This window comes from Athene noctua, chromosome 7 (genome assembly GCF_965140245.1).
Source record: "Athene noctua chromosome 7, bAthNoc1.hap1.1, whole genome shotgun sequence".
Lineage (NCBI taxonomy): Eukaryota > Metazoa > Chordata > Aves > Strigiformes > Strigidae > Athene > Athene noctua.
This window is the reverse complement of record NC_134043.1, coordinates 41,865,106-41,886,666: the sequence shown is the minus strand read 5'-3', so window position 1 is coordinate 41,886,666 and position 21,561 is coordinate 41,865,106. Positions and strand designations below refer to the sequence as shown.

At 39.5% G+C, this 21,561-nt stretch overlaps 1 protein-coding gene across 1 annotated transcript in view; it reads right to left on the bottom strand.

The window, feature by feature from the left end:
- PPP1R1C (protein phosphatase 1 regulatory inhibitor subunit 1C) overlaps positions 1-16,750 on the bottom strand; it is a 53,888-nt gene extending 37,138 nt beyond the window's left edge. The window contains 3 exon segments of the mRNA XM_074910782.1: positions 13,931-13,991; positions 16,290-16,414; positions 16,417-16,750. Of these exon segments, the coding sequence (XP_074766883.1) occupies positions 13,931-13,991; positions 16,290-16,414; positions 16,417-16,540 (310 nt within the window). The 5' untranslated portion in view covers positions 16,541-16,750.
- Between the last annotated feature and the right edge of the window lie 4,811 nt (positions 16,751-21,561).

Sequence of the window (21,561 nt, the reverse complement as noted above, 5' to 3'; positions counted from 1 at the left end):
TTGCTTGGTATAAAGTTACTTGGGTTTTATGGTATCAAAACTACTTTTCCTTTCCTCCAGAAGACAAAATAAGATAAAAAAAAAAAAAAATAATGCTTTGTTTTTGCCAGAGTTCTAACTACACGTTTCCAGATCAGCTAGAATCTCATTGCTTTTTACTAAACCACTGAGGTAAGAAAAGGAAAAAAGTCCAAAAAGACGAATGTAAAAAAGTGCTTACGTAGTTGATTGTTTGACTTTTGCTTGCTGGTTTTTATTTGCCTGTATCTATCAATGAAAACGTGATTACGGGTATAGATGTAATTACATTTAATTACAGAAAAATATCCTGGTAAGCCCTCCTGGCGTGAGTATATGTTTCTGAAAATCTTCACACTGCAAAAGCACCTCATTAAACTCCAGTATCCCAGCTGCTGTGGTAAATGTAGCTGGAGGGTCTGCTCCCCTCCTCAGACAAGTGCTGACGAGAGAGTGTGTGCATTGCGGTGCTGCTGCATCTCACACACTAATCAGCATCTGAATTACTGCCTGGCCCTTTAGGGAACACTAATAACAAGATTTGTATAGGAAATACTAATAAAAACATAGGGGAGAGGGGAATTTGCTATATACACAAGCATTTGCATGCTTATTCTATCAGGCATTCGCAGTTAAGGTATGTAGCATGGGAAAGGTCTCACGTTAGCCCAACAGCACCGTCACCAAGAAACCTCTCATCACTCTGGCTCAGAGATCATAGCATAGTTTTTCCCAAGTAGCTCCTGACTTTGATGTCCAGCCCTTTGCAGTTCACTAAAATGCCACAGGCCAGATGAATCAGCTGTCTGGACATTTAAGATTTTCTTTCCAGGTAAATTAGCCCATTTATATTTACATAGCTCTGCATTCCTGACCTTCAGAGTGGGGGCAGCAATGTCCTTTGTTAGACCAAGGGTTCTCAAAGTCAACCTCTAAATGGAAAGAACGATCATCCTTTTCCTCCCAACACACGCAACAACATCTGATCCAAACAGCATCTGTATCTCATATAGAGATATAGATAGTCATATAGACAGTATCCAAGGATCCACTTTCAGCAGCACAGCCTTAAGATTATGAAATAAAACCACCTTTCATAAATTACACAGATCAAAATTTCTTTAAAACATACATTCTGAGACCATAATCTGGTTTGGAAGAAACTGGAGACATTACAAACCTCAAATGTGAATCTAAATGTATTTGTTTACATCGCACAAATCTCGGAACGGAATTATAGTGCCTGATTCACCACCTTGTTATTCCAGTTTCATGCCAGACTCGTGGAAATCATTCTAGTTTCACTGGCATTAAATATATAATCGACATAAACAGAATATAACAGTGATGAATCAGGTCTGCAGCCTTACCACAGAGCAGTCATGAATTATTACAACAGCACAAAAAATCATCCCTCTCTTAAGCATTTGTTTTCAACTTTTCGTTCTCCCTCCCTATGATACCTGCTAAATATAAATATAAAACAAATTCTAAATAAATAACATAAATATAACTTCCCAAAATATACATTTGGAAGAGAATCCAAATTTAATACTTTATTTTCTCCCTTCTTAGTAATAAAGACTGAGTTGTTCTGTCTGCCTTGTTGCAGTTGAACAGCTGCCTGACTCTGTGGCCTTCCAGCTTCTGCCAGCTCTGTAAGGCTTTTTCTGATACTGTCCTGGCCTTGAATGACAGAACAGAAAACACGCTTCATGGAAAAACCTGTCATGAAAAAATCCGTCCATGCAGAAATTTCTTCTCCTCATAGCACAAGAGGCCCTGTTCTGTAGCCCTGCTTCGTGAGGGGGTCAGGTGAGCAAGGAGCGTAGAGCAGACCTTCCTGACGTGAAGTGCCTCATCCATCACATGGGGATGATGACAGACTTGGCAGGTCTTCCCAGAGAAAGTAATTAACCCAGGGAGAAATGTGCTTGAAATAAACATTCTGTTTGGATAACTAATGTAAAGATTGACTTTAAATCACAATATAACCAATGCTAGGCTTGAAGTTGCTTTCTAAGCAGCACAAACTCCTCTTTGGTGAAGGAAAAGGAGACGGCTTTCAAAGAACAACTGACTAAAGAGGAACCAGAAGGAGGTAAGTAAAAGGGTTTTTTTTCTTTTGATTTCTCAAATGAGACATTCTCTGGACCCAATATAAATCTCTCACTAGATTATCAGGAATGACACCAAGCTAAACTTTTCATAAAATTTGCAGCTGGCCTGTGTTGACTCATGACATCAGAGCCAGGAGGAAACTCTGGCAAGACTACAGGGTGTCACTGTGTGCAGAAGCTCCAGGTCAGGGTCTGCCTCTGTGTTGCTTGAGAGCTCCCTTTAATTAACTTGTTCCAAAAGAATACGATTTAGTTAACAGCAAAGTACTTCTTTTTCCATTTCCAGCACAATAAAGTTAAGCTTAATCACAAATCTGAGCTGCCTGTTACACTCTGACCCTCTGCAAAGAGGAGTTTCATCAGTGCCCAGCTCAGACCAGTGTTAAGGGAAGCCAAGCAGTACTCCAGGCAAAAGAAGTCCAGCACAGCAATTCAACACGTGTGGAGGGCTGCTCAGTGCAAATACTGTGGCAAATCTACAGATCAGGCAAAACAGAATTTCTGAGGGAAGCGAAAGACAGAAAATCATTTTACTGCTGACCTCATTGGGCCATAAGCAACAGGAGGTTTTGCCATTGACTTAGAAGTCAAGATTTTATCCTAGATGTATAGCAAGAGTTGGGTAAAAAAAGTGCAAAAAGAGAAAAAAAGGCAAACCACTTTCTCATTTAATAAACTAGTACTAGAGTTAGTGGAACCGAGAAAGAACTTCAGCCATACATAAACTGGTTTCTTAGCTAGACCTCTTAATCATTATCTGAAGTAATGACAGTCACATTAATATTCACTGCATCTTTGAAAATCCAGATTAATTAATTCAACTAGGTAAAAGTAAGTGAGATAAACTGAAGAAAACTGTTGTGATTGGTGATAAGAAATTTAAAATCCTTGGCCTGTTGATGATAAACTCAAGTCTTAAAATGTGCAAAGTAAGACTTAAAAGACCCTCTTTCATACACATCTGTCTAGGATGATTCAAATCTCTCTTTTAGATTGAAATATACATAAGAAATATTCCCTTATTCCTGAAGCAAATAAATGTAAACCAGGGTGACTGATTTTCTGGTGTGAGCCAGAAGGGGAACCTGACAGCCAGCATTTCTCGGCGCCTCAGGCAGTGCTGGAGGGCCAAAGCAAACTACAGGAAGACCTCAGAAAAACAGACTTTCATGAGATATAGAACAAGGCGAAGGACAAGGACTGGAAAATAAACCTATATCACAACGTGGTGTCTCAACGTTTGCCCAGCTGTGTAGAAGGAGAACTTACCTCATTGTAAGGTTATTTTGACACAGGGTCTATTCTGACACAAAAGCAGACGTCAATAAAGATTACATCTTTGCTGCATGGAGTAAGGGCCGTTTCCACACTCACAGCATAACCTCACCTGGCCTGAAACCTGGCAGTGAAAGAAAAGACGCACACAAAGGAAACAGGAGGGGAGATAAAGGTGACCTATGAGAGGTTAGCGGAGGGCCAGAGCTGTTGAGTGACTGCCAGCAAATATTCAGAGAAACAGGTTTAAAGAACAGAAACATGACTCTGAAATGAATACGCCCAAGCAAAACATACTGTCAGACTACCGACTGCTTGCAAATAATGGCTGCTGTTTTACCAAATGTTACCAAAGCATGTACACAAACACTTCCCAAATAGCTTGCAATTACTTTGTCCATTGATGCAAACAGTCATAACGACATATTAGTTTGGGAAAAGACTTAACATGTTCATTAACTATTTTCAAATACAGAAGGAAGCTAACTACCTTGAGAAGACAGTTACCCAGAGTTGTGAATTCATCAGTAACACTGAAAAGTATTAGCAATGTGTTACATTCCAGCAGCTTGCTTACTTTATGTTCACTCTGTGTTCAGATGACATATTGAAGAGGTTGAAGATCTAAATGCAACTAAACCAAAGATCATGAAGAAAAATCCATGGTTACCAGAAATATAATACTAGCCCATCTCCGATATACATTTAAACCATTTCCTAATGGCTTTGTATGCAGGAATAGTTGTGATGGAAAATGGCTCGGAACTGACCCAGCAATTGCAAGCTTTGTATTGGAGTTACAGCTGCAATAGCTATCACTGTGAGCAGCTCCTTTCTCGCTTGTTGGCTCTAGGAGTATTCTAAGCTCTAAAATAAAAAACAGCAGCAGCAGCCAAAACTAAAAAAGTCAAACATTTCTTAGCATGCTTTATCTCATAAAGCTATTTAAAAAAACCCAAAAACAAACCCTGTAGCTGAACAGTAGTGTATTGTACATTCTGGAAAGGGACATTTGCCAAGGAAGAAGAAAACAACTACAAAAAATTAAAACTCTTCCTTAGCCAGTGATTATTATTACTGCCTTTGCAGTTTCCTTCCTTTTGGAATAATACCTCAAGGATTTCAGTAAGAATGTCTTGCAAAGCTAGTCCTGGCCAACTGCTCGTGGCTTGCTTGTGGGTCAGATGCACATGCATAAAGCTCCTCACATACATGTATCATCTTAGGTAGGAATCAAGTGAGCTACTAGTAATAGTACTTCTTACGTCTACATACCAGAGACAGAGGGGACCTGGGTTTTGTTTTATACACCTCTATCTGTACTATCACAATTAAAACACCTTACTATGATTCCCATGGAATGAGCTGTTCCACACCCTCCTAGGGGATATACTGTACACATTAAAGCCTGCTATATACTAGAATCAGCGTTTTAGGAGGCTTGACAGCACATTTCTAAACAATTACAGCCCTGCTGTGTACTTACTGTATTTCAGAAATGGACAGTAAAAACTTAATGTTGATCTGGATCAAAAATCTTCTGATCACAATTCTTTAAAGGGAAAGAATTCTTTTTCTCCTACATCCCCAATCACTTTTTAGTTCATCGGTACAATTCCACTTCAAAGCAAAAAGGTCATAAGGTAGCACTTAATAATACCAACACATTGCATTCAGACCAGCTGGGCTTGTAGGTTAAATTGCTCCCTGATTCTGATCTACTCTGGTAGATTCTGTAGCTGTCCTGCAGATCCTAATATAACAGGGAGAAGGTGGAGCAAGAACTGCAGCTACATGGTGGCTCACCCCAGAGATGCTACTGTTTGGTAGTGGTCAAAGAAAGAGCAGGAAAGGTTCATCCAGATCTGCTTTGCTTTCTGCCGCTGTCTGAGAACAGCTATGGCAAGGAACTTCAGGAGAATTTGAAGGGAGTACTGTCACCACAAGCCAGTGAGCAGCGGAGGCTCAGTGCTGAAATGTTCAGCCTATGGGATGTCCAGGTACCAGGATAAGTGGTACTGTAAGATGCAACAGAGCTCACTGCTTTATTAAATTTCTATCTGTCTTGCTGAAGCTCGTTTTCTGCCCTGTGTGACTCCTCTCTGCCTGTCTCATCAGGACAAAAGGACGTGGACTCAGGTGAAAACCACAGCCTTTAAATGCTAACTCTGTAAGTGCAGTTTGATTCCACAAGATGAATAATGCCAACATGTTCATTCTCTGTGGTATATCTGCATCTCAGATATCCAAAGGAAAACATGAACAAAGAGTGAGAATGTAACTGTGCTTCATTCTGCTACTATGATACTCTCTTGATCTCCACTAAAGGCTTTTGAGAAAAATATTAAAAGTGATGATTTCAGACACATGAATTGTATTTTGAAGGGGAGAAGGGGAAAACAGAGCTGCTTCCAATAGATGTATAGTTTAATTCTACCTTAGAACTACTTTGGTTACTATAAAAAGAAACTTGGCTGGTCCAGCTGATCTTGCTGTCCACCAGCTGGTGACACAGAGAGCTCAGACTCACATAAGCTAAGCTCTATAACCCCTGCACTCCGAATTTCTGCCACCTTGTGAGTTGACAAAAACTTTCATGATCGATAGATTAATTTTATTTAAAGTTTCTGCTAACTTTCTGGTCCCTATTCATTATATTCCCACTTCTGGTGTGCTTTGAAATGAAGTTTTAACTTCAATTGCTCCTTACAAAGAGTTAAATATTTACTCTGAAAGCTCAATAAATGGGGCTATCTTGATTGATGCTTTAAGTGCAATCCCTTCCCAATATTCTGAACATAATGAGGTTAGTGCTAAAAGCTGGATTCTCTCTCATCTGTCTGCATTATCTATTTATTCCGCACACATCACCATGGTAAATGAGTGCTGCATTAAGTACTAAATATTAGAGGTCAGACAAACCCTGTGCTGTTTGTTTTTTTTTTTTCTCCTCAGCAAGGCTGAAACACTTATTAATGGATTTTAGTTTATTACCTAATGTTAAAAAAAAAAATCAGTATTATCACATTATTGAAGTATAATTTAAATACAATCTCAAACCAAACTAATTTGACATTCTTATTCAAACCCTTTTGTTTTACAATGTTTAAATGGACTTAATTTCAAATAGACTCTAACATTTTTTACCATTTAAAAAAACCCACTCAAAATACAAACAGAATGTTTGCCACAGGCTAAATTGGACCTCTTAAAATGTTGGAGTTTTTTTAATTGCCACGAACCCCACGAATTCTGTACTCATGTAGCTGTATCAATAGTTTAAGTACTTTGACTATAAGAAGTAGGCATTTCATTTTTTAAATAGAAAACTCACCATCTATTCAGAATTCTCACCAAAACAAACTGTATGAGGTGTATAAGTATTTGTCACAGTGCAAATCTGTTAAGAGTTCCTCTAGCAAAATATTAAGCCTTATGAATGCGATAAAGTTAGAATCTGTCCAACTAACTTCCTCACCAGGTTAGGTAATTGTGCACACTGCTATTCTCTAACCCAGGCACAACTCTTCATCATGTTAATACACACGGAGGTGATAACAGAGGTAAACACTCCAAAAGCTTATCAGTGCTGACGTTGAATAATCAAGCAGCTGGAGATCTGTAACATGAAGCCATATATATTAAAAATTATTTGCAAATTATCTCCTGCGATGGTAGAAGGCCGTTGCTATGGTGCTTTTGTATAAGGAACAAGGAAAACAGATGAAGAGTACAAGGTTCAACTCTAAAAATACCTCCTTCACTTTCAGATAGTTCCACGGACGTTGACCCTTCCAACACAAAACCAACAGGAGGGAGGGAGCAGGAGGAACAAGTAATGTCATGGTACTCATTAGGAGCTTAGCTGCACTGATAAATAGAAAAGTATGTTGATTCACATGTTGGAGATTTAAGGCTGGAACGAGAGAAATGGGTTAATGCAATTCCACCCATTCTGGGAGTAAAACTTTTTTTCTGCCTTCATGTCCTTTCAGCTGCTCCACTTCTCTGATCTAGGCCAGAAATCTGAGTCCTGGTTGTGAATATCCAACCACTATTTCCAGTCTGCCCAGCTGGTTCAGGCCTTTCCACAGACCAGAGCTTTCTCAGGAGGTGTTTGCATCCCACGCTCCCCTGTCTCACAGAGGGAAGGCATGCTCCAACGAACGAGAGGGACTCATTCGTGTTTTAACTAAATTTACTCACTTCAGTCAACTAGATTGTAGTCAGTAGAAGCAATCAAACTGATAGAGGCTATGTGTCATGTAAAATGTACCTATGCAGTCATCAACACTGAAAATGAAGGGAGCATGGATAAAAACAAACATGAAAAATGAAGTAAAATAAGTGATTTTTGACCAGAACATGCACAACGCCTTTTTGTTTTGACATTCTCTGAGTAGTTTTCAGACCCTTCTCCTCATTAGAGACAGTCAGGATTCTACTTGGGTGCTATATGAAACAGTATGTGTTTCCTACTGTTTCACACTATGACTTTTACACTAAAATGTTTCCAGGGAATGTTGCTATTTGTGAACTAATGCATTCATGACCTCAAAGAATAGTGAAAATGCATCTGGCTACTATGGTAATAAACCACTTTAGGCACAGCAATGCCTGGTGCATCCCAATGAACTCAAGCCTAGTCATCTAGCTTGCTGTCTTTACGGTACCGCAGGGAGCATGACAGCTCTTTTGGCAGGTGGTGACAATGACATATAAAATCCTCACACTCTCATGAAAATGGAGCATTGACATGAAAGACACTAAGGAAAACTATATATTTTTTAAAAAATTCATTGCTTCTGTTTGGAACCTCTGAGCTGTCTCTTCTGGGCTGCATTAAAAACAGTTCAAGCACAGTTTCCTGACTTTTTAATTTTTTTCTTGTTTTTTTTTTTTTTTAAAGTCCCTGAACTTTTTATTTCCATGAATCAGATCATGGAGTCTTTATTCACACTGTATATTTGTGAGGAATTTATGCTGTGGCTTGTCCCAGGGTGTTCTGTGAGCCTGAGCTGCAGAGTAAATTCAAAGTAAACCAAATGAAAGAGCATTCAAGCATAGTGTATGTAGGTAGGAAAAAGGGATGTATTTTGCCACTGAACATTTACATTCACACATCAGCCTGCAAACAGCAGGATATTTCAAGCACAGATATTTTCATGTCTGTCCTGGAATCCCTATCTCCTGTCAGGTCTTATACAATGTTTGTTTTATATATTTCGTTGTTTCACGGTGTCAGATAGTCCTTTCCGGCACCAGCCAAAAGAACATGAAGGTCCTCACTGCCCCGATCAGCAGTGCCTGATCTCTGAGTATCCTGGTGCCATTGATAACACACACTGGGCTGTACCAGTCCTGTGGTGTGAGGGGACACAGATCTTTTTCATTGCTTATTGCCATACCTCCATGAACTCCTAGACTGTGATAAAAATGGACAGCACACGGAAATGGTATCTACATTTAGCGTATAGAAAGGCCAAGTATTTTGAAAAAAAAAAAAAAAAAAGTTAGTGACAGTTTTTATTAATGTACTGCTTTTCTAAATGCTTTATTACCACATTAGAAGCCTAAATTTGCAATTGAAAACAGCTGCTCTTGGGCTTACTCACTTTCTATTTCCTGAACCAAAATAAGCAGTATGTCCTACCAGAATCTCAAGCTTTTGAAAAAAGTATCAGTTTTCATGAACTGTGAGACCAAGAGTTCTCCACTGATTCAAGTTTCAGTGAGACTTTTGCCTGAGAAAGTATAGCAGAACTGCTTGACAATGCCCAGAAACAGCTGCCTCCTACTTAGTAGGTCTGTTTTGATCCCGGTTTATTTTTTCTTGGGAGAAAAAAAAATAAGTGACCATTAGATGTAAAACAAACACATTCATTTATCCAGAAGAATAACAAATATTAGTTACCAATATTAATGTTAGGTAGAGCATATTGTATTTATTCCCTCAAGGATGTGGTGCTGGTATAGTTTGCATCTTCAGGAAAGCACATCTATATGTGGTAATGGAAAGTCTGGGAGTGTCTAGAAGCAATTTAGCATAAAAGAACTTTGGGTTGTCATGGGATTGTAAGGACAGTTTTTCCTTCCATCACCCATCTGGCTGTGTTGTTTGCTACTGCACTAAATATTGAGGCTGCTCTTGAGGCATCTCAGCAGACCTCCGAGGAAGTGGTAGTAAGCTGAAAGGCATGAATCCCTCTCTGGACAACAGAAAATCAGCTAGGAACAAGACAGAAAAATTGATAATGCCCAAAGAAAAGTTGCAAGCAAGTTCCTTGTCTGGAGACAGGTACAGCTTGCTTATCTTCAAGTTATGATTTCCCGCCTTTAGAAATCTCAGATGTACTGAATTGTACTTGGAATATATGTTTTATATCGCTTTTGCTGTGATAATATACTCTTTCTGCCTTGAAATGAGATTTGCAGAATACAAAAAGGCAGCTCTGGAGAAGAGTCATCAAAACACGTCGCTATGTTTTTCTTATTTCTAAACACCGAGTAACATTTACATTACAAGCAAGGAAGCCAGAACAGGCAACTGAGCAGAAAGGAGAGTTGAAAACCGCAAATACATAGAAAGATAAGAAATGAAGTTTATCCTAATTTTACCCATACTCTAATGCTTCAAGAAGACCGAACATTTTGACAGATGTTGAACAGCCTTTGCCAGCCAGACTGCTTGATGTCTCATGGGCTCTGTGACCAATCCAGTCAGTACAGGAACGTTGGCATTGTTTTCTAATCAAAGAGAGCCCTAATGACATTAAACATGAGTTGTGGTCTGACATGTTTTCCTTCCTCAGTCATCACTACTCTACATTGCCACCAGCTTTTTCTGGAGCCATTGCAGTATGATATGCTACTAGTTTAAAGCACGGTCAGACTTTTATTTCAGATTATAAGAACTGATTTTCATATATATTCTGCTACTTGGTACAGAGACAGGAGGTTGTGAGTTTATTGTGGCAGTACAGAAAAGATTGCTTTCAAGATACGGTGATACTCAGTTTCTGTTGGCTCCAATGATATTGCAAGAGAAAGAGGAAGCAGGAGGCCCTTAGCGATTTTTGGATTAAGCCCTCGTGCAGCATCATAGTTAAATTTGTCTTTAAAACTAAGCATGTGTTTATGTTCCTTTATAAAGGACAGTCATGCAGCACCTGTGGCTATAGCAGGACATGAGTGGGTTACCCCAGTAACCCATGCAGACGTCCTGCACAGGATGAGATGCTGCACATTTTTGTAATTCTGTACACTAATATTTGTCTTTGCTTTCACAGACAGTAAAAGGGTCTTAATAATTTCTAATAAAAGTAAAACTGATCAGATATTATGAAATCAAACATCAGATGCTCAGAAAATAAAGCTCCATTGATGGCAACTGAAGCACAATGGAGTTAAGTAACTTCATAACTTGAGTCTCAACTTGCTAGAGCTAGCTTCTCTGCTCAGATGTGACATAACCCATCAAATAACACTGTAAAAAGCACTTAGAGAAAAAGTTAAGGGTTTATTCATTGCTATGCTGCTTCACAACCTCATCTTGTCCACTGCAATCACTGTTGCTGCTGCAATTCAAATTTCTCTTTGGATGACTTTGATTGCAATTATATATGACGCCAACCAGAGTGAACATGAGAAAACGTGCCGGTCAGGGATACTACAGGCTGGGTATTAGCTCCTGCAGTCACATCTACCACCTATCTTCAAATAATTTAGTGTAGTCTCGCACTGTATCCTTGGAAGCAAGGAAGCCAAGCAGAGTCTTCTTCAAGGTTTTGAGTAGCTGTCGCCGGTTTAAAAAAGCCTTAGTAGATATTCCATCTTCACTTTATAGCACCATGGACCTGACCTAAATCCGTGAAGACAGATTCCTGTCAAAGCTGTAGTAGACATCAGGGAAGGATGAGAAGACTTAGAAGAAAACAACTATTTTAGATCTTTATACAGCACAACTCAAACTGCATTTATTATGAAGTTCTGACATGTCCAAACACATTTTACTGCCTCCTGGTTTCCAGATGGATCTGCATCCAGAACACCACAAAAATGCTGCTTTTTTCCTGCCACAATCAGAAGCAGCTGCAACAGAAGGCTATAGAAAAGTCTGATTCTTAGAAAATGCCTGTCTCTGTTTTTCAAAATAAAAGAGGTTTAGATAATTTGAGTAAACTTTGCAGGGGCATCCAAACATTTGGAATTGCATTATGACACACATTTCAAACCCTTGGAAGTATATCCTTCACTAGCTGTTTGCTCCTACTGAAGGAACTGGAGTACTCCAGTGGGTAAAATACATGAGACAGGATTCTGGTTTAGACCAGCACTAATCTGATAGGTGGCTTAGACAGTATCACTTAAATTCTCTGCTGCTCAGTTTCCCTGTTGATCTAGGGAATCATGCTTCTAAAGTAATTTGTTGGAGAGTCGTTAGCACCCTTACTATTTTTTTATTTTTTTTTTTTTTTTCATTGACTGCAACCATGTGCAGTGATAAATTTAACATTTTCGGAGACAAATTGTTATTCAACATCCCACTGAATTCCAAAAATCCAATAACTGACCAGTATTTTGGGGTTTAAACAGCAAGGTGTCAAGAGACCCTAGGATTAGCTGACTCTGAAAGCTGAAATTATACAATAATTTCAGAAGCTGTACAGCACCTTACAAGATCAAAACCATAAGGAATTTTTTTACTGTTCATACTTCCATTGTAAAGCTATCATCTGGCTTTGCAGTCCTTGTATTCAACAGGTTTACACATTTACACGTGCCCATATCAAGCATACCACATGGAAATATGCATGCACATGCTTATGCATAAACCACATGGTGAGGTGTAGGAAAATGAAGGTGCTTTTAAAGTTTTTATTTTGACCTGACTTTATATAAAATTAAAAAGCAAGACAAGATTATAATTTAATGAAAGAATACCTTCATTGATATTAGTTCCCACTATCTAGTAAGAGGGGATATCATCTAAATGAATAAATATAAATAAGTGAAGAAAGTGAATACTAACTCTTGGGCTTATATGGAAGTTGACTGATACTAGCAGCAATCCTGACTCATAATAAAAATGATTTATTTAAGGATTTATTATGAACATTGCAGGAAAGGAGATAACAGACATGTACCACTTTGTTTACAGTAAAATTTCCTGTAAATTGAAGAGTTCTTATTCTCTGTTTGGTTTTGATTTGGTACTGTACCAAGTATCTGTTTATAAAAGGAAATCTGATGGTACAAAGTGTACAAAGCGAATTGCAAGAGAGATTAACAGTCAAGGTGAATTTGCTTTAAATTAAGTCCTAGTTACACAGACACAGTAGATCCCATGAAGGTAAGTAAAGCTGGTCTAAGGCAAATCTTTTGTGCATGATTAGTGAGAGCTGAACTGCCTGAAATTCTGGCCAGAAGACTTCTCTCCAAACTGGAGTCGGTGTCAGCCCTGCGCAAATGCACAGGTCCGTCTCAGTGTCAAGAACATAACTTTAGCCATATGCCATGCTTGAACCTCCCTAATCTGTGTCCTGTGGTGCAGTGATCTCAACCTCAAGAGCAGGGCTCTCTAAATGCTTCTCTCTGTGTATTTCTGAGGAACTTCAGCTACTGGTGATGTTAATCAGAACTGGAGACCATCAGCATAGTGCAGTAAGTGGAGATCCTGATAGAGCTCAGATGGTTTTATTTTACTGAGACGCCAGTGCATACAGTAATGGCCTTAGAGACACAGTGAGAAAAAGCCTGAACTGCTTTTAAAAAAAGGTTCGGGTGACGAAGAGATAAGGCAGCAAAAAAATGTTGCAGAGCACTACAAAAGAAAAATTTGATGTAAAGTAAGTAGTGTGTTTCAAAGGGATTATGTCTTGAGGAATTTTTCCTGTAATCCATTTTTGTGGGGATTTTTTGCTTATAATACTCCCTAAACAGCTTATTAAAGAGTCTTCTGAAGTCGTATTTATGTGACAAAGTATGTTGCAACCTCAAATCACCTCATCCCACAGAAAATCTTCTGGGAGGAGTTTTGGATGAAGGTAATGTATTCACAGTTGAAAAGGAATAATGAAAACACACATGTTTCATCAGAAAACTAGAAAACAACCTGTTTTGCAGAAGTAATTCCCTTAGTTGAGTAATCCCTGGAGCCACCCTCGTATCTCTAGAGATCAGAGAACCAAGATTAAGGCCTTCATGGATCTCCAAAGTGTCCACCCAGGGAAAGAAGACATTTGTGGACAGAAATGCTGGATCTGGGTCATATTAATTCTCCTTATACATATAATAAAAGATTTACAGGTTGGATAAAATCCCGAAATTATTGACATTACCTGGAGACCAGGAGTTACACACGGGATTTACTCCAAACAGTTCTAAGATCCATTATTTGATATTTAGTGCTATGAAATCAATGCTGTTTTTTTTAAAATCATGTAGCTAATAAAACCAATGTACAGACAATCCTGTGTGTGCAAGTTCAATGGTTTAGAAGGTATGTTGCCACTTACCCGGGGGCACATGTTCATTCATGATGACGAGTGATGCTGGTGTAGGCCTTCTTTTCCTGATCTGTAAGCAGGCATAGAGCAAGGAGAGTCAATAGTGTCCATCAACTGCTCCCCCGCCCCCCCCCCCCCCCCCCCCCCCAACAAAGCAAAGAAAAAAATCCTTCTGGCATCCTCCCGAGTATAGACCAGGCAGAGTTATAAAAGAAAATATTTAAAGAACAGCAGCATGTCACTGTCGTACTGACTGCTCATCTGGTCTGACAGTGATCAGGGTCATGCTGCTGCTTGTACATGGAGAGCAAAGGCATGGGAGAGAGCTTTCTAAAATACTTTTCGGATTTGCAATCATCTTGAATAAATTGTGGGGCATGTATCGTCTGACATATATCAGTCATATCTTAAAATACTGACATTTAGCTTTGCGTCAGGAAAATGATTGCAGTAGCTTGTGAGCTTATATGTGCAAATACCTAGTACTGTCATAGCCCTCACAATTAATCATTAATAATATTTTGTAAGTGCACTTAAGAGTTGATATTGCATGTATGCCTAACAACGAATTTATGATATTTCTAAACTGTGGCCAAAGATGTTACTATTTTTCTTTAACTAAAGAAAAACAATAGTAAGATCTTCAAAAGAAAATTTTCAAGGAGCATATACAACAGACCTTTACATATCAATATATAACTGTGAATCGTATCTAATTCTTATTATTTCAATTTTATTTGATTAAGTACTTTTGTTCTGCTAACACTGGTTGAACTACATGATATTGGACTACCCTCCTAAAATGCACACATTTGCATTGAAAGCTTTGTGTTTCTTTACTGAAGCCTCCAGGCTACTGCTATTCTATTGAATTTAAGACAGGGATCAAGAGTATTTAAAGCTAGAAACCATTCCGACACAAAACCTCAATGTAAGTGCTTGTTCTTTTTTAGTTGCTGAGTCAACATCTGTATTTAGCTGGGTTCAAATTTTGCTTTCAGAGGTGTAAATGGAAAATTACCTCATCAGGGTTAATGGGTTTATTCCAGATTACCGTAACTGTAGCTGACAGCAGAATTTACTACTTTAATTTCATCACACACCCACAATGAAACTGTATAGTACTTGGAATTAAACTCACAACACAAAAAAAAAAAAAGACTGCCCATAAATACTGGGCAGAATTTGGGCCACAGTATTTCAAAAGCCATGGGAATTCCGGGAAATCCTAATTCCGTGGTTCTCACCGATTTCAGAAAAATATCAGAACACATCCTGCTTGAATTCATTGCAGGACTGTTCTATTAGGTACGGACATCTTGCAGCTCAGAAATACCTATGGGCAAAATGAAGACCCACAGCAATTCCCTCCTGCACCCTTCTAGTATTTCTTCGTTCAGTAGTCACTCACAATTCATCATTTTCTGGCAAAGGTGGCTGCCTTTTAAGAGACATGACATCCGAATATTTAGGAAACCAGATACCTGTCCTAAAGGTGCCAATAATGTTGTAGATAATGGCACGGAACTGTCAAGGTTATAATATTCCCCTGATATTATCTAAAACTAGACTTACCAAAATAGAAGCAAATGATGAGGACTTTCACTGAGATAAATATACTGGGTCACCTAATTACAATTTCTCCAGCTTTTCTCATAAGATTCCCCATGTCCTTCTTTATACGCATCTACATGTATCACACTATCTTTTCCTCCATAGACGTCTGTATTGCTATATATATTATATGTATGTGTATGTTTTGGGAGTGAGTCAAAAACCTAAAATAGCACAGACATAATTCCAATGTGGACTTAGGCATATTTCTACACATATGTATTTTTAAATATGTAAACCACTGTAAAAATGACATCAAGACTGTATGAAAATCATGAGAAATACACAAGGTAACTGAAGTGAGAACTATCGTGCAAAACAACATGTATTTTCTCATGTTAAAATTAATAGTAAATAAGCTGTCTTCTACGCAATATTTCCATTAGGTACCTATTATTGGCTTCACATTTTGTTTTATATACAAATAATATACTTTATTTGATTTGTTGAGAATGTGTATTCATGCGAAGCATATGTATTAGGGTACAAGCCCGGTTACAGAAAAGGCACAGCAAATATATATTGAATAAGCCTACCCAAGGTAAAGAAATCTTACTCTGTCTAGAGGACATATCCTCCTCCCTCTCTGGGTATATCCAGACATTGCTATAACCTCCAGAGCATTTAATCTATAGTTACACAATATAAGTTAGAAAAGCATTTAGGCCGCAAGTGTTACCTGTTCTCACGCCACATCTCACCCCCATTCCTACCCCATTCCCTCGAAAGAGTGAAAGAAACTCGTTTTCCTTACCTGCTCAGCTGCCTCGGGATCTATTTGACTCTGAAACAGTGGCACAGCAAACTGTATTTTTTTAGGGCTGTTAGGCTCCATTGTGATCCTGAGGTGAGTCAGAGGAGAGAAGAGCCTGGAGCTTGAGACTCGGTCTGCGCCTCTCCCCGGGCGCCCTCCCCACAGCCAGGCTGAGGGCTCCTCAGGAACAGCTGTACCTCCCGACTTAGCACGGGAATCTGCGTGAGCCGAGCAACTCCCTTATTCCACATCCACGGAGGTGCCGCTGGCTTGGCTATTTTCTTTTTTTTCCCCTCTCCCCTCTCTTCTGCAGTCCTTCAGATCCTCTCAGCACAAAGCTGAAAGGAACAATAAGCTAATTGTGTACCAGTCCACTTCTACATATGCCAAGCATTCACTCAGAAGCTAATTGAAAATGCAATACTAGCATTGCATGGCCTGGAGCCCTGGGATTTGAAAAAGAGGATCTCTCCACCGTACATTACTAACTGGCTGCTCAGAAGTGCAATGCAAGCTCCCTCTGAGTATTGCTGATGGGCTCTTAATTATTGATGAACACAAATCAGGAAGTTTTCAGATTTTGGGGGTGGAGGTAGCAGGAGGGGTGGATGCAATAATTCCATCTCTGTTACAGTGTGCCAGAACTGTTCTCCTCACATATCGAACAACTGCCTTTGCTCTTTCAAATCTTTTTCTAAACCTTTTCCAGGAAGACTTTTGATGATGATGCTACATAGATGCCTACACTTTCATGAAGATTATCTGGTGTGCTAGGTGGGTTTGCACCTTAGGCTGGGTTTGCAGATTTGGACTGCGGTTTCTTCTGATTGGCTCCATCTCACATGACTTCAGATACTGAGAACAATCTAAATCTAAACCAGCTATCTGGGTTCCCTCATGCAGGATGCGTCAAAGGGCCTTTCACCCTGTCCTAGTTAAGCAGAATATAGTATTTATTGGAGATGACATTTTCTCTCCATTAACCCTAGAAAAAATAAAGAGGACTCAGACTAGTTACATCACTTATAGATGGTTAAAATTCAGAGGGCCAAATCCTACTTCAGGGTACAAAAATCTGTGCCTCTTCCAAGACCAAGAAAAGAATTTGGTCAATCATAGCAATAGTACCCTCTGGTGAACACAACTGATTTTCATTCTTCATTTCACCTTAATTCAAAAGAAGTGTATGAAACGATACACGGTGACCACTACCTCTTTGCTTGGCGCATGTGACCAGTGCTAAGCAGCGCAGCAGAGCTCCTGTGACAAAGGTGTGCTTGATATCAAAACTGCATCCCTGGATGGAAAATGCCCTAGAGACAGTTCAAAGGGCTGTGCTGAAAGCTCAAGTCTAAGTCAAAGAGCATCGGGCCAACCTCCTGTTACACACTACTGCCAATTAGGAAGAAAGAGAAAATGAAGTACAGCAGGAAACCCCACACTGGCCCACAAACCATCACAGAATCAGCTTTACCTGAGATGAGGCTACCTGCAGAGAGAAAGCATATTTTGGACAGGTTTTTGGAGGGCCTGGGAACTCTCTCAACAGGAAAGGGAAACACAACCAGCCAGAACAATCAGACAAAATTCATGGAGAGGAGTAACAACTTGAGTCTGCTTCTGACAGACTACAGTAAGGAAACAGAGAAGCAGCTGAGAGGAATTTGAATACACGTTTCTTGTTCAGGCCATTGAAAGCTCTCAGGATTATCAGAGTTCATCACAGGTTTATTCAGAGTCACTGAGCATTCTCCCATCTGTGCCAGTGGAAGAGGCGAGGAAGTAGTGGGGATCATAGTTAAGAACAATGCACAGGCCGTACACAGCAGAATAAACCAGCAAGTCCGGGGTGGAATATTTGTTTGGCTTTGATAGATACAAAAGAAAACCTTTAACGCTTTATGAGAATATCAGGGTATTTCTGAAGAGAGGTAAGCACGGCAGCCAGTTGGTTTATAAAGAACCTGGGAAAGCTCAGGAGGTGAGAATACACTAAAAGTTAAAGATCCAGTTGATTCAACAATCAAAAATAACTCTCACTGAGGGCTGAAATTTCCCTTCTTGTCCAAATCAAAGCTACAGTGTACCATAGCGGTTTCCAGCTGACAGCTTGTTGCTGGCCATTTCCCCATTACGTACATTGTGATCCTGGGCCCTCTCAGGCTGAGTCCTGAATATTTTCAGTACTAAGGTGAAATGCTCAATTTGCCACAACAAAACAGAGAGACTGACAGAATAGCCTTGTTCAGTGTTCCATACGATCATTTTTAAGTCTTCACTATTCCTACAAAGATGAATCATAATTTACTTTATAGACTTCCAAAGACAATTACAGTCAGAGCGCAACTGAAGCAGTTCTGCTGGTACAGCTGAGAGTCTAAGACACTGAAGCAAGAGAGGCACCTGCCGCTTTCACTAAGGACAATTAGAGAGTTGTTTCCAGGACAGTCTAATTATCCGATTTCACAAGCCCTTCATGAACAGAGATGCCATTAACTTCACTGACAGCTTCAGACATAGCAGATATACACAGGGATGTACCCTGGGGGAGGACATACACAGGGGTCTGAAGTTGTGGCTTTTCTCTGATAAATATTCATACTTGAAAGAAAATAATTTTTGTTTTCTCAGTCCCAGATAATGTGAGAAAAATGTTTTCCAGTTGCTTTGATATTACATATATTGATAAATAGTATATTTCAAATACTGGGTTTGTCTATGAAAAAAATGTTTGACATAAGATACCTGTTATAGCTGTCTGTAGAACTTCAGGTATTAAATTATGCTATAATTACAGTGTATGTTTCTGTATTACAGTGTATGTTTCTGTATTACACTACAATTCTCATTACAAAGGCTTAACATTTCTTATGTTAATGATAAAGTCTGTTGAAAAAACACATTCAGAGTGAAAAAATATGAAAACATTAAATGTTCAAAGGATTATAGAGGTGTGTTTCAGCTCTAGATTTCTGGACAATGCTGCCTAAAGGAATCATGTCTCAAAGTCATTGCTAGCAAGGGTATCAGGAAAATCTCAACAATCCTATGAAGAAACAAACCAACAAAATCACTTCTTGGCAGGTTCAGAAGGGAGCCAGGCCACAGGACAGGACAAGACACAAGGACAAATCCTTAATGGGGCTGCTACATCTCATAGAGAGGCCCACTGATGATGCGATGTGGAGATATTTGCAGCCACAGCTCTCCTCTCTGTGACTATTTGAAGCTGGCTGCCCAGCAATCTTCACATGCACTATAACAATAAAAGTATTTTTAAAGTAGTATAAGAGACATATTTCAGAGAGCACTCAGATATAGAATTTCAGGATTACTACATCAGTTCACTCTTACACCTAATTTGCAGCACTAGACGTCTCCAGGCAAAGTGTGCTTGCATTTTCTATAGACTGCATCATAGTCTGGGGAAGAGATGAAATGCCTTTATGTACTGCCAAATCCTTTTAGCTCATCTTCTGTTTTTAGTGCACTCCCCACAGTGTTTCAAATTCCTTCATGATTCAGCTAAAACTATCATGGAAGAAAACATAATCATAACTGCCTATGTTTTTTCCTTCCTATGTCATTCACTAGGTTCTGGTATGAAGCACTGGTTTTTAATATATCCCACTGTAGTGACAAGCTATCAGAGGCACAGCTCCTGCTTGAGATATTTTCCCTGTTGAGTTAGGAGAAGTTTATATTTTTTTCCCAGTCAAAGACAAGGCTGCTGGAAGGAAATTCAAGGGTCTCTGTCCTGCACTCTCCTTACATAACTTCTGTTGCAGCTGTGATCTGTCTCAGCTTCTCTGCTGTGGTCAGGGACTCCTGCAACATCAGCCTGGAGAGGAAAGGAGAAAGCGGGAGCTTGTCTTGAAGCCAGCCTGCTTAAGGCTTTGGCTCTTGATTTCATTAGTGCAGATGCATGAAGCACTCAGTTACAGTTCTCTGATCCATCAGGCTGCCTCTGCAGGGCGAGGACCCAGTTTGGAAGTGGCACTTCTTCCAGCATGTCTCTCAAGACATAAATTTAGTTCCCACTGATATGCAAGAACCTTTGCAAAGATCTGTTGATCCACGTTTTCCTTAGACTCTCCAGCTGAGACCTCTCCTCACACCAGCGTCTCCTCAGAGCACTGCTGGGCAGCCCCAGCGATATCAGGGGGAGAAATGCTGCAGAGCACATCGCTTCCCAGCTGCTGCTCACCAGCTTTCTGCTACAGCCAAAGGGGACTTTAGCATGCTCCTTTCTTCTGCCCTTTTCTAATGAAATGTCAAATAGTTTTTTTTCACTGCCTTTTCCCATACAGAAGCATCAGTTTCACAGCTCTTGGTGTTGGTCATGGACAGAAGGGATGCAGAAAGCATGGCTGCTGGATACAGTCTTTGCTGCGCACACCATATCTGTTCATGGACAGGTTTTCCTCTCGGGACTCTACACTGGGCATTGTTCATAGGTGTTAAAATCAGATGCAAGCCTTCCAAGAATAAACAATGACATATTCAAAATGACCTCGAAAATTTCCTTTCAAAATAGCTAAATACAGGCGTTGCAAGGAGGGGGGTTCCCACTCAGCCACTGGAAACAGTCTGCTATTTATATGCAGAAAATGCAAAGAATTTAAAATCTGCAAGTGTGGGAGAACGTAGAGCAGATCACGTCTGTCTTATGAGCAGTAATGCTGCCACAGACAGTTCAAGAAGAAGAAGAACAGAAAGTCTTGTTGAGCAGCGACAGTCTGTTGGCCTAGTAACAGCCTAGCCCACATTTCCCTTGCCAGTACTCACTCATCCACTGAACACCAAGCTTGGATATGCTTACATACTAACTACATACATGGATTCATAAAGCCTAGATAAGTAAAAAATACAGCTATTTCTATTTATACAATCTGTTTAGTTGAGATAATAATTCCTTGAATGTATCATTTTAATCATAAGCAGTTTAAAGTTACCTTTATCTGAGGACATAAGAACTGATACTACCTATTCAAGTCTTCCTCCGGGACTTGCAGCTCTTCAGACTATCAAGTAACGTAGAAACATTTACTAGTAGGTGCTATCCACTACCGTCCACAGGATACACACACGCAAAACACAGGAAATGAGCCGGATTAATAGGACATAACCTGATCAGATAGTCAAAAGACCCATGTCTAATATGGACTATAGTTCAATAGTGCAGAAATCAAAATTCTGGTACCGGTTTTAGGGAGATATTTCAGCACGAAGTTATGCTAGAATTTGCTTCCTTACCAAGAAGAGGATAAAT